The 27,972-nt window shown below is 36.0% G+C and overlaps 1 protein-coding gene and 1 long non-coding RNA gene across 3 annotated transcripts in view; one reads left to right on the top strand and one right to left on the bottom strand.

Annotated features, from left to right (window-relative positions):
• The window catches only part of Mgat4a (alpha-1,3-mannosyl-glycoprotein 4-beta-N-acetylglucosaminyltransferase a), a 726,029-nt gene that overhangs the window by 623,355 nt on the left and 74,702 nt on the right, over nucleotides 1-27,972 (top strand). For both annotated transcript variants that reach the window (XM_081727920.1, XM_081727921.1), the window contains exons 3-4: nucleotides 20,278-20,415; nucleotides 24,697-24,912. In XM_081727920.1, the coding sequence (XP_081584046.1) occupies nucleotides 20,278-20,415; nucleotides 24,697-24,912 (354 nt within the window). The remainder of the gene's footprint in view (nucleotides 1-20,277; nucleotides 20,416-24,696; nucleotides 24,913-27,972) is intronic.
• The window catches only part of LOC145662392 (uncharacterized), a 93,220-nt gene that overhangs the window by 38,087 nt on the left and 27,161 nt on the right, over nucleotides 1-27,972 (bottom strand). The window contains exon 2 of the long non-coding RNA XR_014127030.1: nucleotides 5,552-5,772. This is a non-coding gene — a long non-coding RNA (uncharacterized LOC145662392). The remainder of the gene's footprint in view (nucleotides 1-5,551; nucleotides 5,773-27,972) is intronic.

Below are 27,972 nucleotides of genomic sequence, written 5' to 3'. Positions count from 1 at the left end.
GTCCCACGTTTATGCCCTTTAGACTAAGGGAGACGGATGATTAAGGGAAGTAAATGATTATAAGAATTTGTGTAATGAGAATATGGGAGGAAACAGGAGTACCCTGAGAAAAGTCACGAACGTGCTGTTGTGCATCTCAAAAGTACTTAGCCGGGAATGGAATCTGAGACGCCACCTATTAGAGGTAATCACACTACCATTGAGCCACGTGCCTCCGTAAAAAAAAAAACTAATAAAACGCACACGAAACGCTAGCATACACAACCTTCTATAATGCCGCCACAGGGTCAGCTAACCACTGAAAAAAAAACTGCTGGTGGCGGAAGCGTATGTGGGTGTGTGGAGAGGAGAGGTGAGGGAAAGCGTAGCGGATGCACATAAATTTTCCGCACATTATAATCGAGGGTTGAAATGATATATTACGTGATATATACATTAACATTTTTTTAAAAAATTAAGGATAGAAGTTTTAACAACAAACATAATTATTGCACCAACCTGATATGTATATAATACAAGCAGAAAATATTGTGACGTAGTGATAAAGAACCCAGTTTTTGTCTGCAGAGTCGTAGGTAACATTCAGATCACATGTTCGTTATTTTTTTATATTTTCTTTTTGTTGATTCTCTCTCATTGCAATAATTCTTTGATCATTTCATTTATCATCCGTCTCTCTTAGCCGATAGTTATACAGGGTTAAATGAAATATTTTATTTCATTTTTGTAGTATGCACACCTATTAAAGATGGTGGTGATGGGGAGATACAGAGCTCGAAACTAAAACTATATGAATTTTTTAGTTTACCGATCCCTGTAGGCTAAATACAACGGAGAAAGGGCAACGCTGTCATGTTATTAGGTCATGGCATCACCAGCGCACTGTTCTGTTGTCATGTCATGCCTCTTTTTTTTTTTTTTCAGTGGATTTTCCCCAATTCCGAGTGTCAAGAATTCTGACCTAATTTAAAAAAGAGGAAAAAAGAAAACAATTAGGGGAATGTTGACAACTTTATTTCCTTGTCGGTGTATTTTTAAAAGTTCATTTTTTCTTTTCTTTTTTTCTTTCTTTCTCTTTTTTTCTTTCTTTTTTTTTTAGTTTTCATTATCTACTAGATAAATGCAATAATTGAATGGTAATAAGAAGAGAAACCTACTAACAGAATCTCAGAAAAGTTCAATCAATGTAGGAGTAGTAAGTAACATGAGGATTAAAAATATCCCATTTCACGTATATATATTGAACTCAAATAAAGTAATATTTCGAAAGTCAGCATTATCCATTCTTGTTTAGCAAATATTTACTCCGCTACCGTACGAGGATTAAGGCAAGTAAATTATGATAGAAGAATTGGTGGAATGAGAAAGTAGAAGGAAACGGGAGTCCGCCGAGAAAACCCACGGACAGATGTTGTCCACCACAAATTTACTTGGCTGGGAATCGATCCAAGGACCCCACACACCAAAAGTAAGCGCTCTACCACTGAGCACCAATATAATTTAAATGTTTATTTATATAATGTGTATATGTATGTAATAGACATATATCGTTCTCTTAATCCTGTTGTATTATTATCACAACCTTATGATAGCCTGAAATCAAACCCTTTCGCAAATGATTCAGGAGTTACGATTGTGCGTTTGAGCTACTCTAACTTGAAATTCACCTAAGAAAACCATTTCAGCTGTTTGAAAGTATATTTTAAAGATATTTGCGTTAAATAAAAATGAAATGAAATCTTTAAGTTTTACGTCCCGTAGTTATGCCAGCTAGGCTAAAGGAGACGGTGATGATGAGAAATGAGTGAAATGGTGGAATGAATAAAGTGGGAGGAAACGGGAATATCCCGAGAAAACCAACGCACATGGTGTTTATTCACCACAAAGTTCACTTAGCGCGAACTGAGATCGAACCAAGGACTCCATGCACCAGAGGTGAACGCTCTACCACTAAGCCACCATAACCCCTGATATTTGCATTAAGAAAAGAAGGAATAAGGATGAATAATAATTATAGATTGAAGAAACAAAAATAAAATTGTTTTAAAGAAAATGTTTTTGAGTTGAAGAAAAAAGAATTTGAAACGAATAAAAGATATTGAAGTTCTTTATTGTTTTTTATAAAACAACAAACCTTTTCTTCGTATTTCTTATCAGATAACTAATATTAAATTCTATTCAAGATGAAGATATCTCAGCTCACAGAGAAATATTTCTTCTTCTTCTAGGTTGTAGACAGAAGAATCTTAATTTCAAAGGAATGTTTATTTAGAAAAGAATATATATTAGTTCAGAAGATGTAAAAGAGAAGTTGGGAAACAGGTGGATATTTCGAGAGACTGAAATTTATCGAATATTTAAGCACAAGTTCATCCATTATTACAATAATTTGGTGAATATTCTAAAAAGAAACCAATAAGACTTAAAACGTAGAGTAATTAAAACGGCGAAGGGAAAATATTTATTTATTTATTTATTTATTTATTTATTTATTTATTTATTTATTTATTTGAGCGATGATAGACGAGAAGAAAGTATGAATCAAGTTAAATTCGCGACTTCAACCAATTTACATGTTTCGTGGCTCCAATATGCTCGAAACAAAGATGGCATGGGTCAATGAAAACTTGACCTCGTGGTGATCCACTGACCTACCAGCCACCGTGATCCGTGATCCACTCAGACCCACCACCCACCAAAACCTACATCATCAACTCTTACCCACCATGATCGACGCCCTCCTCTCCATTGACTTTACTGAATTTGCACTTGTAATAAAACAAGGCTATGAAATTATCACTATTCGGAGTTTAAATTTCTATGGTCAATCGCTTAAACACTGTTACAATTAGTGGTGGGCACAAAAACCGGTTTTTCGGTTTTCGGTTTTTCACCGAAACCGGTTTCGGTTTTCTTCAAAACCGGTTCGGTTTTTCACCGAAACCGGTTATCGGTTTTCTCCAAAACCGGTTCGGTTTTTTACCTGGTCCGGTTTCGGTTTCCTTCAAAACCGATTCCGGTTTTTTTCCAAAATTTGTTCTATTTCTGACGAGAATGGTGTTTCGTTGTTCTCCGGAAACCGAATCCATTTCCACAGAAATAGCTTTGTGTGTTTTCAAAAAGTTTTCACCGAAACCAGTTTCGGTGAAAACCGAACCGGTTTTGGAGAAAAACCGAAACCGGTTTCGGTGAAAAACCGGACCGGTTTGGAGAAAACCGAACCGGTTTTGGAAAAACCGAAATGTCGGTTTTTCGGGTTTCGGTTTTTATAGAAACCGGTTTTCGGTTTTTGTAAAAACCGGTTTTGCCCATCCCTATACTAAACGCAATGTTAACTTGAGAGCCGAATCACAAGCGCATTAATACATATTGCCGCGCGAACCTTTTCGCAGGAAAGCCTTTGTATGTGTGTGTGTGTTTTGGTTGCGTTCTCATTCGCCAGGGTTTCAACTGGCGCTGCTCTGGGTCTCAGCTGATATGCGCGGAGCGGTGATTTCTCGTTCTTTTCCTGCCGCTTCGAAAAATGTTTCTTGGTTTATTTGTTTTTAATAATTCATGAAGACACGACAATAGTAATAAATATATTGGAAATTCGCACGTGATGTATTTGCAATCCTCACAATTAAAACTTGAGAGCATTAAAACTATTTTGATTATTCATTTCAATTGATTAAGGTAAGAAAGGATAAGAAATGAGGTTACTCTCATATATCTACCTGGGAAAGGTCAATCATAAACAGAAACACACAAGCAGCCACCCTCCCACATAATAAATTAAAAATACGATTTTTTTTCTCAAAGCACAGCAACTCTACGTTAGCAATGAGTAAACCAGCTGCGAACCGGCAACAATCATATCAACAATTTCTTCAACAGTTTTGTCTGCATATTTTTCTCTTAGTCGAGAGTACACATTGTTGACAATTTACTTTGCTTGACTTTAAAGAGGTTTCCCTTCCTCATGTTTGCAATAATACTGAGAAGATAATTCGGATTCATTCACGATTTCAATTTCGCGCTTAACACTCTCCATGGTTTCAGTTTCACTACACCCACGTACCCACACTAACGCAAGCGCGAAGACAATATTTGGCAGAGCAGTGTTACTCTCTGCACAAAAATTGCAGAAGTTACATGTGAGTCCCGTTCTTTCTTTTGTTTCGTTTATCAGCAGGCATAGAATTTTCTTACGGAGTAGCAACTCTAATTTATGTATCATATAAAAATATTAAGCCATTTCCTATCCATTGTGGACGATTTCTAACATTGATCAATTAACTAATTATACTGGTCTTCTGTTTTTGATAAAAGATTTTTCAAGTTTATAATCTTGCAACACTTGCAAGTGACTCGCATCTTAGCTACCGGCTTTTCACTCTTTTCTTTCCTTCTCTCTTTCCGATTCTGAGTCGTGACGTCATTTTCATAACACGTTACTAATAAATCTAGTACCTTCTATTTTAAATATTGTTTCTATATTAATATTTTTATATACTTGAACTCAATTAGCTCTTTGAATGATCTCCTAAGTAATGTTTTACGTGTGTAACGTGAAGAACTATGTAACATGCGCGGAGTCGCCCGAATTGAAGTTGCGTATCTTGGCTATCAGGATAAGGTCGCGGCGAGTATAGTTACAATACCGGTGGATCTGATCTGTACGATATAAATTGATAAAGTATTTGTCATGGGCCAGATTAATGATGAATTTCAATTTAATTTTTATGTATAATTATTATTTCCTTGTTTGAATTACGGATTATTTTCAGTGGAAAATAGGATGAAATTTGAGTGTCTGAAATCAAGGAAAAGCAGTCGAACGTAAAGGAGGAAAACAGTGTAAAATTCAACTATGTCTCGAAAGCCAAGTAGTTAAGTCATATTACTATCATTACCATTACAAATATCAATATCCAAAAGTGTCTGAAGTTCTTTTTTCATGTAGATATACTGATCTCTGGTAAGTAAATAGAAACAAATGGAAAAGGAAGAAAAATGGAGACCATGAAAGTAAAACGTAGACAAATTCACCAGTGTTCAGAAGATGTCTTTAATGCACTGAGCAGGGTAAGTCGGTGTGTCAGTGGGTCAGAATGAGTCATGGATGGTTGGTCGCAGTGGGTCACGTCCTGTTGACCCATTGACCCACTCACAAATCCGACCCACAACCTTCTGACCCTCTCCACCTCTGTCTGAAACGTATAGAAAAGAATTATGCCCGTTTCGCCCTCAAAACATATTTTGACAGAACCGATAAGGATGTTATCTTAAGGCGGAACAGATATTTCCGCTTGGCCTTTTCCCGTTTCGCCTTATGACATACACGGGAATTTTCACTCTGTATCTGTAACAAAGGGGGATTTATTTTATTCTCAACTGCAGCCTCTCTTGTATTTCAGACAAATTAAATTCAAATATCTTACAAGAACATAAATTTTATTATCACACCCAAAATAGCATATCAAGTTTCTATGTGGATATAATATGAAACAGCATCAATATACATAAATTTCATTGTTCTTAAGTCTATCTTTTAGGGGGCGAATCTTACCGTCAAACCGTCTCCAGTTTAGCTTTCTAGGTGTTCCCTGATTACCCACTTGAAGAAGTACTCGCAGTCTTTCATTTTCAAGTTGCTCGCCTTTCATTAACTCAATGAAAGAATATATGTCTAAGTGCCCCTTTGATGCCTTTCTGCGTAATTTGGCATGCCACTCTTCCGCAGTGTTAGTCGTTTGTTCTTGATCGTTTCCAAGGTGATTACACAAGTCACTGCAAATAGGTAAAATGCATCATTAGCACAATAAAAATTCAAAGGATTCCAGGAGAATCTACATTGGAAAGTCGATAGCAAAATTTTGGGTGAAACTAATTTATTTCTTTTGTAAATCTAAAGAATTTATTCTTTTGATAATTTACAAATTAGTAAATGCAGAATCTTCAATACATGCACGTCGCAAGAAAATCTATATTACACTACATGAGGTGCTAATGGAATAAAATGCTTTACTGTAGAATGCTCGGAATAGCTTAATTAATGATTTAATGGTTAGAAAGCGCTAAACGGCAGCTATCTATGTAGGAAAGAAAACAAAATTACGGTGGAAATAGCGCGTCACCATCATCCGGCCAAGTATCTACAAGATAATCATGAAACTCCTCCTTACATGGAATGTCAGGCGCATCTTCTTGCAAACGTGCAAACACTACATCTAAATGGGAAGTTGGTACCAGAGGGAGTGCTGCTGTATGTCGAATCCTTCTTTTCACTTTAGAGTTCTCTTTATACAATTGAGAAAGTCCTAACTGCTGAACCTTCCCGCACACAGACTGAGAGAAGTTGAAGAAACACCCTCTTATTTTTAAATAAGGAAATTCTTGATTTACAGCATTACTTGCTGTTTTCTCAAAATCAATAGAAACTGCTTTCAATTTGAAAGGCAATTCAAATTTCTCAAATTTTTCACTGATTACCTCCAGTAATCTTACATGTGTGTCTTGCTTTTAACTGGGAAGTAAACAGAAGAGAAGAGGAAATACCTCGCCCAAATATTTTCCGTGTAGAGTTGGGATGGCCAGAACCGGTTCTTGGTGGAACCGGTTTTCGGGTCTGATTGGATCCGGTTCTAGAAGATCCGGTTCCGGAACCGGTTCTTCGGATGCAGGTCTGGAACCGGTTCTTCGGATCCAGGTCTAGAAACGGTTCTTCGGATAATTAATTAACAGAAAACAGAACCGGTTCCGCTGGAACCGAAACTTTGTTACCATCCCTACCTAAACGCGAGCTGCTGGCAAGCTGTGAACAGTATGCTAGATGAAATGGTGGGAGCGACAGGCAGGCCCCCAGGCGGCGGCAGCTTGTCTCATTTGGCTAAATAAACTGGGTAACTGGCAAACTCATTGGCTAAACAGGCAAACTGGCCAACTCATTTGGCTTAAACATCCACTGGTGGACCAAAATTTTTTTTTCTGGGGGCACAAGCGGGTCTGGGCGGGGAAGGCACAAGCGCATGGTCCTCTTTGCATTATTTTTGAAGGTGAACTTTGTGCCTCCTTTACGGGTCTTTGGGGGCTTTCGGATCCAGGTCTGGAACCGGTCCCTAAGATCCGGTTCTGGAACCGGGTTTTCAGATCCAGATCTGGAACCGGTTCCTAAGCTCCGGTTCTGGAACCGGGTTTTCAGATCCAGATCTGGAACCGGTTCTTAAGATCCGGTTCTGGAACCGGGTTTTCGGATCCAGGTCTGGAACCGGTTCCTAAGATCCGGTTCTGGAACCGGGTTTTCGGATCCAGGTCTGGAACCGGTTCCTAAGATCCGGTTCTGGAACCGGGTTTTCGGATCCAGGTCTGGAACCGGTTCTGAAAACCGGATCTCCAAGAACCGGTTCCTCGCGGAACCGGTCCCGCCGGAACCGGAACTTTGTGGCCATCCCTAGTGTAGAGTGTAGAATTGGGAGAAAATGCGAGGTACAGTCTTAAATGTCCCACCCGTTACAGTCCTGTCGCGCTGACACAGAATCTCCAAATTTTCAACAGTGCCGAAAACCTGTTGAAGATAAAAAGACTAGAATAAATAATACAGACATTCTAACGAAAATGCTTTAATATTCTTACTTCTATTACCATTGTCACGTCAGACTTTCACGATTTCAAAGAAAAAAGCGCCAAAACAACACAAGAAGAAGAAAGTAGGAAAAAATAAACTTCTTTCTTGACTACTAATATATAACTTACAAGTATTCTACTAGCGTCAACTTCATCCACCAATAAAAGTTTTTGCCGTCGTGCGTTTCACTTAACGATTCTTCCACCTTCAATTTACTCAATCTTTGCGGTAGTGGTGGCCGGCTTTAACCTCGTACGTTATATTGAGAGTGTTTGACAGCTCCAAAAGTAGGGACAACAGATGCAGTTTCACTACAATAATTTCCCTTAGCAATCTCCTCCTTCGAAAAGGAGAAAATAAATTAATTTTAAACATCAACAGAAAAAAAGTCATACTTTCCCTCGAGAATAAAGACAAACGGAATATTGCTTAACTACGACCGGTTAATGGTAATACACTATAAATAAACAATGGACTATGTATTTGCGTGCTAACTAGAATACCATTAAAAAAAGTTCCACATCTAAAGTTCTAAAATAACTTTTGGAGAAGTTGCAAGGATAAATATTAGAAACATGTAGAGAAGCTTCAGCGCCAAAATTAATTATCACAACTATTACTATATACTTACTAATATATCTTAGTAATTGTTGATGTTGGTTCTTCGATTGCTGTCTTCTTCATATTTGAGGTACAATACAAGGCTTCATAAGCATTTTTTTAAACAATGACGCAAATAATACATTACTCTGAATATTAACTTTGCTATACATTGTTCTATTCGTTCAAATGTAAATACTACTTGCCTTTGAAATGTTTTGCAAAATGACACTAAATTTCCCTATCATAATTTGAAAATTCCCTTCTCTGGTGTAAGGCAAAACGGGATCGCCTTACAATCAACTTAACATACACTATCTTAGCATCATAGCCTGAAGTAATCAAAACAGGCATAAGGTGAAACGGGAAAAGCTAAAACGGGAAGACACCACAGAGAAATACATTCTTTTTAATTTACTGAAAGCTATACTTAAATTGTCCTCTCATTCTGAAGTTAAGTACGAAACAAATTTCATTACTAAACGGAAAGAATTTTTGTTGCTGACTGTAAATACACCCAAAGGCCATACGCTAACAGATCAAATTTTAAACTGTATACTTTTGTAATTTTTTTTTTCAAATTTACTTCCTATCCCCGAAAATTAACGTAGTTTATACTGAAGATTGAATATCTAAAATTCTTTTTTACTGTACTAATAAGTTTGGTTATATTTCATAAGTTAATATTTCATTAACAGCCCTGTAATATAGTATAATCCGTTTTTGTTCTTGGAAGTATTTTTTCGGACAATTTCCTGAAAACAATTAGTCAATTTTGTTCATATTTAATAAATAGGCCTAAATACTTCCTTAACAATAATAGGCCTACAGTACGGCAAATTAATTATTTAATTTAGGAAATTAGAGTGAGAAGGTTTAGTACGTTAACCTTTTCCTTTTTCATCATCATCATCATAGGCATTCCGCCATTATTAGGAGGTCACTTGCTGCAATTGAGAAGCTTCCATGCTTCACGGTTTTCTGTAAACCTCTTTGTCTCCACGTGATTTTTCTGTTTCGATATATTACATTAATTTAGGAGTTTGAAGCAATAAAGGCGTAAATCTGAAACATGCAGTTGAATATATATTTGGTCTAGGAATTAATTCGTGCGGTTGGTACGCACACATTGAAGCTGTAGTACAAACACAAAATACATAAATACCTTAAGAAAAATATTGTCCATCGCTAGCCACCACTTTCGCCCATCTGTCAGGCAATGTACGGATTCCGTGGCGAAAGAAGTCCTCATCCTTGGAAGCGATCCAGTCAGAGACCCATGTTTCGATATCTTCTGAAGAAGTAAACCGCTGTCCAATCAAATCGTTGTTCATGCAATCGAACAAGTAGTAGTCCGAAGGAGCAACGTCTGGTGAATACGGCGGGTGGGGTAAAACTTCCCATCCGACATTTTCTAAATAGGTTTTGACCGGTTTTGCGACATGTGGGCGAGCGTTATCATGTTGAACAATAAGTTTATCATGTCTGTTCTCCCATTCTGGTCGTGTTCTGGCCAGAGCTTGCTTCAAACGCATTAATTGTCGTCGATAACGTTCTCCATTCATAGTTTCACCCGGTTGCAGCAGCTCATAGTACACCACACCTTTCATATCCCACCATATGCACAGCATAACCTTTGCACAGTGAATATCTCGTTTTGGTTGTGATGGACCTGGTTCACCTGGTTTCACCCAGGCCTTTTTTCGTTTAGGGTTCTCGTAATGGATCCACTTCTCATCACCCGTAATAATTCGATGCAGAAACCCCTTTCTGCTCTGTCGTTGAAGCAGCAATTCGCAAATGGTTTTTCGTCTTTCAACGTCTCTGTCTTTCAATTCATGTGGAACCCAATGTGACATCTTTTGAATCATTCCCATGGCTTTCAAGCGTTTGGAGACTGTTGTTTGATCAACGCCTAATGCTGCTGCAAGTTGTTCCTGCGTTTGACACGAATCCTGCTCGAGCAATGCTGTCAATTCTTCGTCTTGAAATTTTTTTGGCTGTCCAGCTCGCTCTTGGTCTGCCAAGCCGAAATCACCACTTCTAAACCGTGCAATCCACTTCTGACACGTTCGCTCAGCTAGAGCATGGTCACCATACACTTCCACCAAAATACGATGACTTTCAGTCGCACTTTTCTGCATGTTAAAGTAATGCAGCAGGACACCCCGCAAAAACACTTTATCAGGCACAAATTGCGCCATGTTCACTTAACTACAAACTGGTGTTGTTGACGCTTTAATCCACTGCCCTATACTACGAACGATACGCGATGACAGGGGTTTGCAACACATGTGTGGATACACGGAACTGTGGGACGCTCCGTTCGTTGCGCCATCTCTTGTCCACCCGCACGAATTAATTCCTAGACCAAATATATAAAACAATGTAATATGCAGCATTTTATTCCGATATTGAATTGAAATATTACCAGGAGGCTAAACAAGCATGGCAAAAGCCACAAATGCGTTTGGTGCAAAAAGGGCGTAAACTCGCTTATGCCCTTATTACATCAAACTCCTCAATTCTGGTCTCCTTCGCCCTCTCCCTCTCTTTCCTGCCACCATATCCTCTAAAACGACCCTCATGATACAGTTCCTTCTTAGCCAATGTCCCAACCAGTTTCTCTTCCTCTTCTTAATAATATCTAAAACTGTTATTTTCTCTCCCATCATTTCTAACACCCTCTCATTCGTTTTCCGCTCGACCTAGCTAATTCTTCCCATTCTTTTCCACACTCACATTTCGAAAGCTTCCAGTCGTTTTTCATACTTTTTGTCCATGTTTCTGTTTCATACAATACAACACTCCACAGCAAGCATTTTATGAGTATTTTTCTCAACTTTTTCTTCTTCAAGCTCCCACAGAATAGTCTTTTCTTCCTCCTAAATGCTTCCTTCGCCATCTTTATCCTTGCTTTTATTTCACGTTCACCTTCATATTATCACTAATAATACTACCTAGCTGTTGAAAATTAGTCACCTGTTCTACTTTCTCGCCTCCTAGTTCTATATTTGACTTACTTCCTGTATTATTATTACATTATTATTATTATTATTATTATTATTATTATTATTATTATTATTATTATTATTATTATTATTATTATTATTATTATTATTATTATAAAATACTCGCATTGAAAATTTCTCTGCGAGTCCGAAGAATCATTTTCCCCCCCCCTGAAACTTATGGTATCAGCTGACATCTCTAATTTTCTTAAGGTCACATTTTGGGATCCTGAATCTCAAAACAACTATTATCATCCATGTCAACTTCACATCATTAGTTCTTATTTCTTTTACCATATCCCTAGCACCTCTGAAGAATATAACTGCTAAAATGAGTATTTGTTCCAGTATCCAAAGAATATTTGTTCGAAGATTCGAATCTGTTTGTCTAACAATACTAATGATGCTATACGTTGTACAAACAAGCGAATTTTTATTTTATTTATTTATTTGGTACATAAAGGTTTTCTTCATTTTACATATCATCAATTACATTTCCAACCAAGAATCTTAATCCTTCAAGAAAACAGACGCCACCTTTCATGAAAATTGCGTTTCTTTCTTTCTTTCTTTCTTTTTTCTTTTTTTTTTAACGAATATTAACTTTCGGGGATAAATTCAACTCATTCGCTCCTGATTGGTGATATCCACAACCAGTGTGACCCATTGGAATATTCGTGAAATGTTGAACAAACGTTTACAAATACTATGTGCTAGGAACACTGAACAAATGCTAGGAAACAGAATATCTCTTGGATGTTGAACAAATATCTGGAAACAATAGGGAACATCTTGAATACGTCTAACTGGGGGGAGAATATGATGATGTAATTTTTAACATCTCACGTAATGCCTTTTACGCTAAAGGAGATAGATGATTGACGAAAATGAATCATTTTGATAGAACTGGTGGAATGAGAATGTATGAGGGCACGGACGATCTCCGAGAAAATCCACGAACAGGATGTTGTCTACTATAAGCTTATATGTCCTGGGATTGAATCAGAAACCCCTGTCTGAAGAGGTGAGCGTTCTATCATGAGCCATCATTCCTATTTGGAGAAAATATACACAATATATGTTCATTAGATTCGATTAATATTTTACCTTTTTTGCCTTTTTATTTTGGAAGCTCCCGTCAGAAATTGTATTTACAACCACTCTCACTCAAGCCCGTAGACATGGACGGAAGGACTGTTTTTTCGGGGGGGGGGGAGGAAGCTGACTTGAGTTCACCCTACATTCATGTATACAAACCAATAAATAACTGCGACGGCGTAAGGTCCCAAGTTTGATCCCAGCTCCCGCTAAGTGGAATTGGTAGTAGACAAACACTATGTGCGTTTTTTTTTTTTTCCTCGGAGTTCTGTTTCTTCATACTAAATCTTATTTGGTATCATGACTGCCTCCCTTAGCCTCCGTGCATAATCGAGGGAAGTTGAACTCCAGTAAGCTTTCCACTGATGTAGTGGCTAGCGCGTGCGCCTTTGGTGCATGAGATCCCGGGTTCGATTCCCCGTAGGAGAGCACAAAATTTTAATTTCAATGATCATTCGTCCCCTTTAGTCTAAAGGGTGGAAAGTTAAACTAAAATTTCATATATTTCATGTTTTGTTATACTCAATCAACAACGAAAATTCCAGGGGCCGAATGTCATCCCAGAGAGGCTTAGTTCCCCGTGGCCACCTAGTAGCTATGAGCCTGCTCTCACTGAAGAAATGTGCTTCCAATCTATATGGAAATATAATTACAGGAGAAATCAAACAGGTGTGAAGTTTTCATTATGATGGAAGCCTGGGCAGAATACAGTATACTGAGGCTTCCCATGGTGCTGATCGTCATTCAGTGAAGAACCATTTTTCTTTCTGATTAAGATACCTATTAAAGCGAGAGAGAACGTATTATTGGTAGTTTCACGGTTTGTGCGCGTGGCTCTCCTGTCGTAGTAAATTCGACGGTCATTTTCACAGTGAATAGTTCTCCCTGCATCCCCTCTCTTCATTTCATTTCCTACTTCAATGGCTCTGCTTTTGTGTTTTCTCTCTTTCAGACTCAGTGCTACTTGGACTGGCGCTGGCCATGCAATTCATGATACACAAAAGCAGACCGGACAGGCAAGCGAGTAGCTTCAAGTTCTAATTCCCGCGTTTAAATCACGTCACGTTTAGTGATTATATCGCGAGTACTAAATGAGTTAAGCAGCATTGCCAGTGCTCTGGACGTTATTTCTGCTTAAAATTCGTGTCTATATATTTGACAAAAGGAAAACTTATGTACGAACAAAATTTAACTAAATTAAAAACTAAATAATATTAAATAAAGAACTAAATTAGATTAAACTTAATTAAAAACTAAATTAAATTAAACCAAGAACTAGGTCAAATTAAATCAAGAATTAAAATAAATCAAACCCTAGACGTTACTTGTAAGAAAATAACTAAATTAAACCAAGAACTGATTAAACTAAGTCAAAAGATAATAATACTAAGTAAAGTACCAAACTAAATTAAACTAATAACTCGATTAAGCTGGATCGAGAAATAACTTAAACCAAAGCAAAAGTTAAATAAAATGAAACCAATAGCTAGATTTAAAAATCAAGGACTAAATTAAACCAGATTGAAAGCTAAATAAGATAAGGCATTAAATTGAATTAACCTAAAACTAGATTAAACTGAATCAAGAAATAAAGTAAACTAAAGCAAAAGCTAGATTAAAGTAAATCAAGAACTAAATTAAACGAAATTAAAACCTAAATAATATAAAGTAGTAAATTAAATTAAATCAAGAACTGGATTAAACTAGATCAAGAAATAAACTAGTGCAAAAGCTAAATATTATTAAGTATAGAGCTAAACAAAATTAAAACAAAAAAAAACTTGATAGAAGTAAATCAAGAATTAGGTTAAAGTAAATCAAGAACTAAATTAAACCAAATCAAAAGCTAAGTAATATAAAGGACTAAATTAAACCAAGAACTAGATTACATTAAATCAAGAATTAAACTAGATAAAAAAAACTAAATATTACTAAGTAAAAATCTAAATTATACCAAGAACTAGATTAAACTAAATCAAGAAATAAAATAATACAAAAGTAAAAACATTAAGATAGAACCAAGTAAAATTAAACCAAAAACTTGATAGAAGTAAATCAAGAATTACATTAAAGTAAATCAAGAACTAAATTAAACCAAATCAAAAGCTAAATAATATAAAGAATTAAATTAAACCAAAAACTAGATTAAATTAAATCAAGAATTAAACCAAATCAAAAACTAAATATTACTAAGTGAAAATCTAAGTTAAACCAGGAACTAGATTAAACTAAATCAAGAAATAAAATAATGCGAAAGCCAAATGATATGAAGTATAGAACTAAATAAAATTAAACCAAAATCTTGATAGAAATAAATCAAGAATGATAAAAGTAAATAAAGAACTAAATTAAACCAAATCAAAACTAAATGAAACCAAATCAAAAGCTAAATAATATAAAGAATTAAAATAAATCAAGAACTAGATTAAACTAAATCAAGAATTAAATTAGACCAAAACCTAATATTACTAAGTAAAAATCTAAATTAAACCAGGAACTAGATAAAACTAAATCGAAAGCTAAATAACAAAGCAAAGACTGAATTAAGTTAAACCAAGAACTAGATTAAACTAAATAAGAAAATACGTTAAACAAAAACTAAACAATATTAAGTAAAGAACTCAAAAAACTTAAACTAGAGTAAAGTTCATCAAGAACTATGTTAAACAAAATCAAAAGTTAAATAATCTACCTAGTAAAGTAAAGAATTAAATTAAACTAAATTAAAAACTAAATATTATTAACCGTCAGTTAAGAACTAGATTAAACCAAGAACTAGATTAAACTAAATCAAAATCCAAATAACATTAAGTATAGAACTAAATTAAATAAATGTTAAGAAAAAAGAACTAGATTAAAATAAACAAATAACTATGTTAAACTAAATCAAGAACTTAACATACTCTCTCTTGAGATAAGCGATGGTGACCACGGGTCTTATGACAATAGAGCAGTATGGTAGAGGTAGTAAACAGTCATCGTCCTGCCTATAATTTATCACTTTGAATTTGACATTATTAGGACCATTGTCGACAAGTAAATTATAAATTGTAAAATATTTGCAAATGCTGCTGTCTGTTTGGCCCCAGTCTGTAAACATGCTGTTACACCACCTTATGCAGGTGATCAACTTGCAAGTAACAGGGTTTACTGTGCGTGCCCGAGCAGGTTTTTTTTTTTTTTTTTTTTTTTTCGCAAGCAAGGAATATACAGATGTTGTACAGACAATTAATTTTTGATAAAAGCTTGAAATCATGGATCAGGACTAGTGGAAGCTTTTTTTTGACATAGACGGAGGAGGGCATTGTGCAGAGTTGACAGCCACAAACAATCCTTATAGGTCATAAAGAAAAACTTTAAAGAGTCATGTGTAGGATGCAAAAATGAAACTATTCTAGTGTTCTGTTCAGCTCAATTTGATTGATGAGTGGTGTAAGTCTCAAGGCGGACTTTTTTTTTTTTTTTTTTTTTGTTAAACGCTAATTATAGACTCAACTTAAAATGCGGGGTGCTTCATAAAGAGCTTTACAATTTTGTAAATTCATATAAATTTATTCAGAACACTTTCCAAGCTAGTTTTGATGTTATATTCTTGCAAAATAGATTAAAAAAAAAACTTATTGTCAGGTAGATTCAAAGTAACTTCCATTCATAATTTTGCAGTCATCCTATTTGAAGTTGATTTCCAGCCAAACTTGTGTGTCAGGCGTGACTTCTTTAACTGCGGCGTAGATTCTTGCAATTTCGATTCCAAATTTTGTGTAGATTCTTCAGTTCCAATTGAATATTTTTTAAAATGGCCGTTATTTCTTTGTTACATTTTTTAGGGTTACACTGGAAGTGTTGATTTTTTTTTTTTTTAAAAAAGTAAAGGATCATATCCCACGTGTTATACATTCCAACCCCACACATTTGTATACTAGGTTAGTATATCTCTCCGGCGTTTGTTTCGTGTCCAAATGATAATGAAAAACGAAGGATAACTATTTCTGCAGTCTAATGATAAGATGAATTTTTATTGTTTGGAGTGTTTTGCCCAGTGAACACCATATACCATTGACATTATAATTAATTGGGCGTGTAATGTATTTGCTTATTACATACTGCATGCAATAAGAAAAAAAAAACACTGATCATACATGATATGAATTAGAAACTCCAACCGGAAGTAGGCTCAAATCTTGCAAACAGTGCGAGCTATTGAAAAAAAAATAGTCGAACAAATCTCCCTTTTATGGTACCCGCTTGCTTTTTTTTTTTTTTTTTTTTTTTTTTTTTTTTTTTTTTTTTACCAAAACGTCTTTCATTTGCGTCTGCAAAGGGACATGTACAAATGTAGTAAGGAATGACAAGGAGATTCATGCTCATATGTGTGTGATGCACTGTGTAGAGAGCGCAAATTCAGCTAGTATAAATTTAAAAAGTTGCAAAGTCCTTTTTCAAATACAATTACGTTCTTATACTTTTTTGTTTATTTTTTTTCCTCTGAAGGTGCTAACGCTGACCGGTTTCTTCCCTCCTCCGTTTGTGACGCCTTATTTTCTCGACATTGCTCGAACTTGATTGATGTTACTGATGCAGCTCAGAAAAAAACTCGAACTTCAAGAATTTCAACGGGAAATTGAAAAAAGAAATACGTCTGTATATTTCTTGTCGATGGCTTTTCGGTACTAACTTCTCTGGTTATGACAGTGTTCAGTGTGCTGTTTTGGAATTTCTCATCTCGTGATGATGTGACTTAATAATTTAAGACAACGGATATGGGAAGATAGCTTTTTGCGGAAGAGGAGACGAAGTTCAGTCATCACGACGGATTAAGTGACCGGAAATGAAGGTGGATGTGAAAATTGCGAAAACAGGTTTAGTAGCATGTGAGAGAGGGTAAATAACACGGGATGCCAGGAAATAGTGAACATCTGCGCTTTGGATTTCCCAGGTTCTCGGAGGATACACACTTTCTATGAAGAGATCCAACGTGAGAAATTCGATTTCGTGATTGGAAGAAACGGAGAAAGAAAGAATAGAGATGAAAGAAAGGAAAAAAAAAACTTAATCCTTCTTCGAAAGATCGTCAATTTTCAGTACCTAGCTGAAGCGAGTGTCCAATAGTGTTGCCATCCTGTCACTGTTATTACTGGACCGAATGTAGTTTACGTTTGAGTAACCTTGGTATTATAGTGACCCCGAAGACTCGTGAGGCTAGGGATGTACGGTATCGATACCTCTTTTTGACCGATACCCAGTACCGATACTGAAGAGGCCGATACTACCGATACCGATACTTTTGGACACATTTCTTATATATTAGATATAAGGCCAAAATTTGATATACAAAGACAAAAAGCAGAATTTCATATTAAGTTCCACACAAAAAATATATTTCCTGTAAATTTAATCCAGCTCACATAAAATGAACTAAAAAGCAGCAAATACTTATATAGTGTGAACTTAATTCTAAGAGTCAGTGATTGATATTTAGAATGATAATGTACTTTGATAGTTATATTGTATTTACTAGTCTCTATTACATACATATAATGCATGTGGATACTGGCGTTACAAATTTAGTTTACGAAATTATGCGTACTGAACCAGGTGTTGCTGTGTATATACTATAAAAAATAAGAGGGTTATTTAAGCGAAGTCAAAAACAAACTATTTATTAACTTTAGAACTAATTGTTTTTGATTAGTAAGTAGGAGAAAATAATGACAAAGTGAGCGTCTTGTGGGTTTCTTCCATAACATTTTCTTTTGAATCGAAACCTGTCTCGTTCGGGATTCAAATTACGGGTCTGCTATCCTGACCATGGACGCGCGAAGGGGGAAGGTAAGGTGCCCCCCCTGGCTCACGAAAATGTATACGTAATATAGCAAACCACGTGTATTAAATACCAGACATAATATAGCGACCATGAAATGCCCCCCCCCCCCGTAGAAGATTTTCTTCGGGCGCCCATGGTCCTGACTAAGGATCTTTGGCTTTTCTTCACCACTATTTTGGCATCGAGGGACTAAAAATATCAGTTGAGTACAAATAGTGCAAATCAAAGGCGTACACATGCATAAAGAAATCGATTGTAATTGATAATAATTTAGATCAACTATGTCTAAAAGAAACCGATGAAATATAAGTGTCACTGTTAATATTAAACAAATTGAAAATAGTTCGAAAAATGTATCGGTAAATATGTCCGTCGAAAATGACCCCCGTTTCTTCCTGGGACGTCAAGTTTTTGCACGATCGAAATGTAAAGTGGTCAAACAGGTAGCTGGAAATCGCTCATTGCAAATGCATCACACGGAAATAAAAATGAACATGGAAGATTAAATATATTTGTGCTCCCCGAAACATGAAAATACATGTATATTGGTCCGGATGGGGATCACTGACATATCGTAATGTGTCTTGAATGAGAGTACGAGATTACAAAGAAAAACCAAAAACAATAAATCTGTTCATAAGACGAATTCAGTAAGATTACATCTTAGATTTGTAAAACGGTGGTAAGTAGTTCTGGCTACACTGTTTGTTGCTCAAATACTACGAGTACGCGGGGTCTTGTTGGCCCTGATATTAGAAAACTCATATCCGACAAAGACTTCATCAGTTCAATGACTCTAACTCAAAAAGAGGCTTGGGTTGCCTTTACTTTGGTCATCAAAACGTTTTTGGTAAACCGAAAGGACTCACAGTACAGGGAACTGGTGGAAAAACTGTTGCACTCGTTCCGAAAGCTTGGTTGCTCCATGAGCTTAAAAGTCTATTTTGTCAACTCCCACCTTGACTACTTTCCTGACAATGTGGGAGCAGTGAGTGAAGAGCAGGGGAGCGTTTCCATCAATATATCAAAGGTATCAGGAGAACTGGAGTGTTACGATGATGGCAGATTACTGCTGGATGTTTAGGGATCTTCCGGCACCACCTACAAAAGGAAAAGCTCCAAACGAAGTTTGACCTTTAAAAAAGACGATTTCACAAACAGTCGCATATTTGTGTTCATCTTTTTGTTCAACAATAACCACCCGTTTGTTCGAAACCCAGACATCCCAGGACAAAACGGTTGTCATTCCTGCACAGAGAAAAATCCGTTCTCCGGACAGCGGCATATTGTACGAATATACGGTATCCTCTTACTTACTATAGAAATCAGTACGGAGTATACTTTATCCGTATGCTACATAGGCACTGTCCTTAGATGTCACATCATGCCGTTGCAGGATGTCTGACATCTAACAGTTTTCCGTATATTACATGCATATACTTATGTTACCTTCGTCAGCTATATGTTATATACTGTACGTCCATTTGTATGTGAGATCCTGACCGCCTACATTGTTTCATACGGAAAGTACGTATAGATGGAACACTTATACAGATAATATTATAAAACATGCGTTTTCAGTTATAAGTCTGCTGTACCTTAAGTCCAAAAACTACAGGAATTACGCATGTAACCTATCTTTTTAAGTATGCCACCTACATTTTTTTCTAAGTGGGGATTCAGCGCACCCCAACACATACAAATCAGTTAACTAACCCGAAACAGCTTATCATTGTTTTATTTTTGCAGACCTGTGTAATTATTAAGATAACGATGAATTGTTCGAAGAAATTATTCAATTAACAAATAATTATTTGAATATTAAAACCAAATATTCGGATGTTCGGATAAAAGCAGAGAAACACTAGGATAACGAATAATAATTCAACTGGTTATTCACTCAGGAATAATTATTCCAGTATTGAAACCAAATGTTCGGATATTGAAATAACAGGAGAGAAAAATTTTCGAATAATTTTAACAGCTCTAGTTTCAAGCCACTGAATTTAGTTTAATGGCATTGAATCATAGAAGGATAACAGAGAAAAGACTAAATAAATGTTTATTATAATTGTATTACTTCTTAGTGTTAAAAATCAAAGTTTAAATTTAATTTATTTTTCTTTCTTTCTTTGCAGATATGAGTCAAGAGCAAGCGTTGGTGCAGCGGCTAGCAGAACTCCAACTTCGAGTGCAGCATTTGGATAGTATGCATCGAGCGAGGCAGGAAGAGGTGCATGTTCTCTCACAACATTTAGGCCAACTACTGGCTGCAGGTAAGTCCAAGTCTCTTCATTATATGGAAATTCAGCCGTATTTCAAAGAAATCGGTGCCTTTCCGTAGTTAAAGGGTTAACACTCAGTTTGTTCTCTGAGCGTTATCTCCGTCTGAATCCTCAGTGGCGTATAAAGCCTCAAAGTCAAAACCTGACGGAGTTCAAATCCTACATTCAGTAGTAATCCCCGTTATATAGCGTCAGTATCAAAGAGGAATGTTGAGGAACTCGAATTAATCAAATTTCGATTTACACATTTACTTTAGAAACTCATTCATTCTTACATATGCGTAACGATTGTGGAATTCCATCAACATTTTGAAAACTTGTAAACTCTTCGCCCTTATATATACAGGGTGTCTCAAAAATCCCCTGACATAAGGTAACTCTGTTATTATTAGAGTTACAACATAATATAAGAGGGGAAACCGTCTCCAAATATGATGTTTTCAATCTAAAGTGAAGGATTTTTTTTTTTAATTGTACTAGCCGTTTGGGCTATACACTCTTTATGCGCCCAATGTTAAATGAAAGTGCAGCATTGTTATTCACCTGGACCCATAACATAAGTGAATGAAGTTTCTGTCTTTTACGTTACGTGTCGATGGCCAGCCCCATTTCAAACACGCGACCACTCGCCATACTCTTACAAAATTTATCCACCTCCTGGTAATTTCACTTTAGATTGAAACATCATATTTGGAAACGGCTTCCTCTCTTACATTTTGTTGTAATTCTGATAGTAATACAATTATCCTATGCCAGGGAACTTTTGAGACGCTCTGTATAAATCAGGTTTTCCTTACACCTTCTAATTGATTGATGTATTCAGCATGCAAGTTATATTTCTTCCGAATCGCAATTAAGTGGAATTTTAGGCGATATGGTCATGACTAGTATGTAAGCACAATCTTCCTCTTCCAAAAATTCTGTTATCCTTTTTTTTTTTTTTTAGGTAATTTCTTGGCAATACTGGCTGCAAACCAGACGGAAAAACTTTGAAATGTACTATCACAAATCCGGAGCTGTCATAAAAATTTCATTAATAGGATCAAGGAAAAACAATACATAAAATGTATCGAATTTTGTACCAGAGCTCCTTCATCGCTGTATGATTTGCATTTGCATTCGCACCTTCGGCGCCGGAGACTTCGATTCTCATTGGGAGTTTATATTCTTCGAATCACACGTTAAGCTGCAGGTTTATGTCATAGTCTTGGGTGCTGAAAATATACATTAAACACACACACAGATGTGCAAAATTTAAGGACAAAAGTAAGTTTCGCTGTGTCACTTAGTGGCATAGATTGTTGAAGCTTGAAGCATACATAGAAAGTGCTTCTTCAGTATGATTCAGGACACAACAGAGAAAGAAACGTGATTAGAACAACAAAAGAGCCACTTTTATACAAAGACAATGATTTACACTGAAATCACTGGAACGTTTGATTGCTCCCTTTCCGTGACATTACAAACTTAGTGAAATAGTCCTTTAAAGTGTGGGTTAACACCACGGACATCAATACATGCTCTGCAATGTTCTGCCCTGATGCCCATAAAGCTGGTAATGAATTGTTATGGTATGGATTTTCATTTCTCCACCATCACTGTCGACAACTGCTGGATAGTCCGTGTTGCATCTGGATGTGCTTTATAGCATCCTAAACGTGCTCGATGGGATTCAAGTCGGGGTAACAAGCTGGTTAGTCCATTCGCCGAATATCTTCTCGTTTCAAGAGCTTCGCCACCTGCGCTGTTGGATGCAGTCGAGGAGTATCATCTATAAAGACACTGGGACTGACTGCATCTCTGAAAAGACTCACGTGGCAAAGGGGTACAGTGTCACAATAACGTTAATCCGTAAGTGTACCGCGTTCAAAAATTGGGAGTTTGGCATGTGTTTGCAACATTATGCTTCCGCACACAAGAACACTGCGCCACCAAAACGATCATGTTTGACAATCTTCCTGAGTTCATTACGTGTTCTCACTCTCACCAGATAGTGTACGTCCAGAACCACTGCTCAGACTAAATCTCGGAAAAGAACAGGATCCCACTCTTCTTCCGTTCAATCCTGATGTTCTTGGCACTACCATAAATGATGCTTCCGGTGTACGGGGTTCAACAAGATACAACATAATAGGCATCGGGCAAAGAGACCACCCCCATTTAGTCGACATGCCACTGTGGAGTTTGAGATTGGGCGACTTGCAGTCCTCTTAAATGTGGTTGCAATTGCATCCGCTGTTTGATGTCGTTCCCTCTCTTGCTTGTTTCTCAATATAGTGGTTGTTCTAAGCTATATTTGACCCGTTGTCTGTGGTTTGGAATGTGCCTCATGCACGTGCAGCAATGCTATGGGCAATACCAAACTCGTGGGCCCCACAGGTCACACTTTGTCCGTCCAGTTTCCCCATGATTCTTCCACGTATAAAGTCAGCCAAATATTGTCTTCAAACCATGTTGTTGTGAGTAACACTACCACAATGCACCTTAACAGCTCTTTGACTGGCATACGCTGTCTCATCCGCTTCATTCAACTGCTTCGTGTTGTGGGGACCTCTGGCATTCGGCGCTACGGTCACGCCATGTAACGTCTTGATCCTTATGCAAGTTTGGGGATCTGTGGCAACATACTGCAAGGCTTTTAACATTTCCATCGACCACACAATGTTTTATGTTACTTTATATATTTCGTCTTAAAGGTTTGCATACCAGTGTAATTATTATTATTATTATTATTATTATTATTATTATTATTATTATTATTATTATGTCCTGGGATCAACAGGATATCCCCCCTTAGGTGAGGGTCTATGAATGTTACTTCCACGTTTCCCGATATTCAGTTTCCTCCTTTAACTCCCATAAACATGTAGATGATTATAATGAGTTGTTGTGAACCACTTCTGTGATATCCAGAAAAAAAAAAACTGTAGCCATACGAAGAATACCACATACATATTCTTAATTCAACCTCCCTTCCTACATACAATAGAAAAAGACTCCCCCTTTTAGTGTATGTTTTAAAAGTATTAATTTGAAAAGAATTTTACCGTTACGGTTTTCTTTTAAATTTTTATGTTTTTAAATGTTTTCATATTTAATCAATTCTTAATTGAATTCTAAGAGGGGCATATTGCAGTAGGTACTCTAATATACAGTATAATTGTATCAATTAAGAAATCCTTGTTTTCTGTTTACGATTTTATGAATTGACGAAGGAATATATTGTTTAAGTTAATTACATTGTGGAAGGCAGCAGTCTCTGTTCTGTAATTACAAAAGGAAAAACATAAACTTATTTGGTAAATTTCTTGTGAATAGTCAAACCTGTTGAATAGAACGCCTAGTCGTCTGCAACCAACCAATCTTCTTTGAGTACTGAGTTGCAGAAAATCGTTAATTTTACATTGCTAGGACACAAAATGTTCTCTTGAAACATTTTCTGCCACGTACGAGTATTTGTCCTGTTGAAGAAAACAAGGATATGTTGTCCAGTGGCGGCGATTGGACGTTAAAAGTGGGGGGGCAAGACATGATCTGAATATTTGTATATCAATGATAATATACAAATTTCCCTGGTCTAAACTATATACATTAATAGGTTATTTCAGAAAAGTGGGGGGCAACTGCCCCCCTTTGCCCCCCCTAATCGCCGCCCATGTTTGTTTCGTTCTTCATTTACGGTGGTTGGAAAAATACTGTATTTCTGCTCATTCTTTTAAAGGGACTATTAGGTTTCAGTGATGTGAACAGACTTTGGAGGAGATGGTTAAAATTCAGCTCATATGTAGAAGAGACTATGTAGATTCTGTATTCCAAAAGGAAAGTGTTCAAAAATGGGTGGAACATAGTAAAATAATAATAATAATAATAATAATAACCAGGCGGAATTGTTCTTCAATATGGGCATACGAATTTTTTTTTTTTTTTTTTCATTATGATAAATCTCCCAACAGGGATGACAATTATGTTAAAACATAGTCCAAGGCCTGTACCGCAGTACATAATAAAATATTTTGCTCTATTCATTTGTATTCTTTTAAGTAGCCAGTGAAACTTACTTTTCCGATGTCCCTTGTATATTGATTATGATACTTATTACCACTTCGATGCCTATTGGGGATTAAGGGCTGCTAACGCCACTGTAACGTACTGAAAATATGGAGTATTTTTTTCAAATGCTTATTTCAATAAAATATTAGAAATAGGTTTTTAAATAGATATCTTTGTTCATAATCAATAAATGTCTTAAAATATTTATTATTTTTTACCTAGGTGCAGCAGAGCACAACGGTTCTGCATTGTCAATGTCTGTCCCTCTGAGCCCAGAAGCCCGCCTTTTGCTACGGAACCTGACTGGACTTCGCGCCGGTGGAGGTGATTCCAGTGAATTACTTCGGCTTCCTTCTGTTTACCATTATCTGCCTCATTTGTTGGACAACCCATCAAGCCTTCGACCAGCCTTCAGTCTCTCCAGGGGAAGAACAGGAGGTAGGCCTTTCTTACAGAAATCAGTTTTATGGTTCTCTTCAAAATAAGTGTAAATACGTACATGCTACATATAGTTGCAGAAGGAGACACCGTCTCCATGCTTGGATACTAGAGTGAGCTGAAAAAAGTTGAAAAAGTTCTAGTCGTAATACCGCAGAAAAATTGTGAATTCGGGAGATTAAAGAGAAGTAAAAAAAAGAAAAAAGAAAGAAAGATAGAAATAAGATCGATTTATATCATGTATAATTGTCATTGTCATCATCATAACTGTCATTGTCATTGAAAGATACATTTTCATTTTCACGTTTACTATCCCAATTTGATTCTAATGTATATTTTTCTTTTATCATAAATTTCTTGTTCTTTTAGCATTTCTTGTTATTTAGCCACAATTTCGTCTTATCTTGATAGTATTTGTTTTTCTATTAATTCTGTTAAGAGCTTATGATTATTATGAATTAGTTTAAGTCGATCATATATTAAATCAAAATGTATTATTGTAAACTTGGACCACATTAAAATATGACGTTTATTATTATTATTGTTATTATTGTTATTATTATTATTATTATTATTATTATTATTATTATTATTATTATTATTATTATTATTATTATTATTATTATTATTATTATTATTATTATTATTATTTGTATAGATAATTGAATGGAAATCTTAATCTTAACTATATATAAAACTACATTAGCTGACATAAATTATTGAGCACTTCCTCTAGGGCTACAATGATTAAATTTGGCATGATTGTAGCTTTCCGAAACTAACCGACAGGAAAATTGCAAAAAGTGAATATTTTTTAATTTTTAGGGGTCTAAAGAGGAGGTGAGGAATTTTCCCATATTATTTAAATGAGCCTTTTTTTTAGGACCTATAATCTCCTGTTTCAGGTACTTAGAATTGAAATAAAAACTTGAAATTCGGTATGCTTGTACGTTTTCGTTAGCACTATCTAAGTAAATCAGTAAAAATAAAAAAAATCCAACTTTAGAGTGGTTTTATAGGGAACTGAAAAACCTTTCCCATTTTATATGGGACACCTTTTACAACCCCAAATTATTGAGCATTTCCTGTAGGGCTACAATGATTAAATTTCGCATGATTGTAGCTTTTCGGGACAAACCTGCAGGAAAATTGCCAAAAGTGAATATTTTTAATTCTTAGAGGGTCTAAAGAGGGGATGAAGAATTTCCCCATGTTGTTTAAATCGGCCTCTTTTTGACCTATAATCTCGTGTTTTCGGTACCGGTACTTAGAATTGGAATAAAAACTTGAAGTTCAGTTTGGTTGTACGTTTTCGTTAGCGTTACCTAAGTGAAACATCAGAAATAAAAATTTCCAACCGTAGAGTGGTTTTATAGGAAACTGAAAATCTTTCCCATGTTCTTTATATGGGACGTCTTCTACACCCCAAAATGTTTAGACACTTCCGGCAGGATTAGAATGATGAAATTTGGTATGATTGTAGTCTTTCAGGACTAACCGACAAGAAAATCGAGAAAAGTGAATATTTAAAATTTTTTTAGGGGTCTACAGGGGGATGAAAGAATTCCCGTGCTATTTAAATGGCCGTTTTCTTGCGATACAAAATCTTATCTTTTAGATAGTTGAAATAGGAAAAGAAACGATAGAATTGATTCAGGAAATATGAAGAGCAAGTTCACGAAATTCACTGTTGATGCAAGGGCCACTTAGGGGGAATTGTAAATAATAATAATAATAATAATAATAATAATAATAATAATAATAATAATAATAATAATAATAATAATAATAAAACTGAATAACTCTTGAACCAAATTTCCAATCTCGATTAAATTTTCACATATGTGAGGTTTGTGCCTGGGATGTTATTTTTCATTTCACTTTGACGGAGCAACAGAGGTGAGAGGGAGGAGGGGAGATATATAAAAATCAATATACTCGTATATAAAAATAAAATGGACTATGTTCGTTAGTTAATAACTTCAACCACTCGATCGATCTCAATGAAATTTTCAGCATAGATTAGGTTCAAACCTGGAATTTTTTTCCTATATTGTCACTTTAACGGTAGAATCTAGGGAAGGGGGAGGGAAGGGGAAGGTATATAAAAATGAATAAACTTAATAACTCTTGAACCACCCGACTGATTTCGATCAAACTTTCAACATAGCTAAAGTTCGAACCTAGGACGATTGTGTCATTTCACTTTTACGGTGCAACGTAGGGGAGGGGAGATATATTTCAAAAATAAAAATAAAAGTGATTGTGGCTTCATCACGCTTAAATCATCCTACCAATCTTAATCAAATTTTCAATATAGATGAGGTTCGAACCTGGGGTGGTTTTTATATCATTTTGAGGGTAGAACTTAGGGAAGGGAAGGGGAGGGGAGGGGAGAGAGATATAAAAATAAGTAAAACTTAATAACTTGAACCAACCGACCGATCTCGATCAAATTTTCAACATAGGTTATGTTCGTGCCTGGAATTTTTTTTCTATATTGTCATTTTGACGGTAGAATCTAGGGAAGGGGGAGGGGAGAGGAAGATATATAAAAATAAAAACTTAATAACTCTTGAACCACCGGATCAATCTCGATCAGATTTTCAACCTAAATGAAATTCGAACCACAGATGGTTTCTGTCATCACTTTCACGGCATAACATAAGGGAGGGAAAGGGGGAAAGATATTTAAAAAATTGACCGATATTAGTATCGAATGTGTAGTTTTTGTCGTCGCGGAGATGAACAGTGACACCTTTGATGTCGTTTAAATCCAAATTCAGGCCCGCAACTTGGGGGAGGGCGAGGGGATATATATAAGATCGAAATGACCAATATCAGTGTTGAATTCATATTTTTCGGGGTATCTTAGATGAACAATGACACTTCCGATGCCGTGCTCAACATGGAGAGGGGAGGGGGATATATAAAAACCATCGAAAATGACCGATATCAAAGAGCGCTTTAGTAATAGTAAAAAGTGACTGACTAACGAAACATATTACTATTTTTACTTAATTTAATCCAGCGAAGCAGGTAATTGATGCTAGTTTTTAA

The sequence above is a fragment of the Thermobia domestica genome, chromosome 10 (genome assembly GCF_964235325.1).
Source record: "Thermobia domestica chromosome 10, izTheDome1.hap1.1, whole genome shotgun sequence".
In the NCBI taxonomy this organism is placed as follows: Eukaryota; Metazoa; Arthropoda; class Insecta; order Zygentoma; family Lepismatidae; genus Thermobia; species Thermobia domestica.
This window is presented reverse-complemented; position numbering and strand designations above follow the sequence as displayed.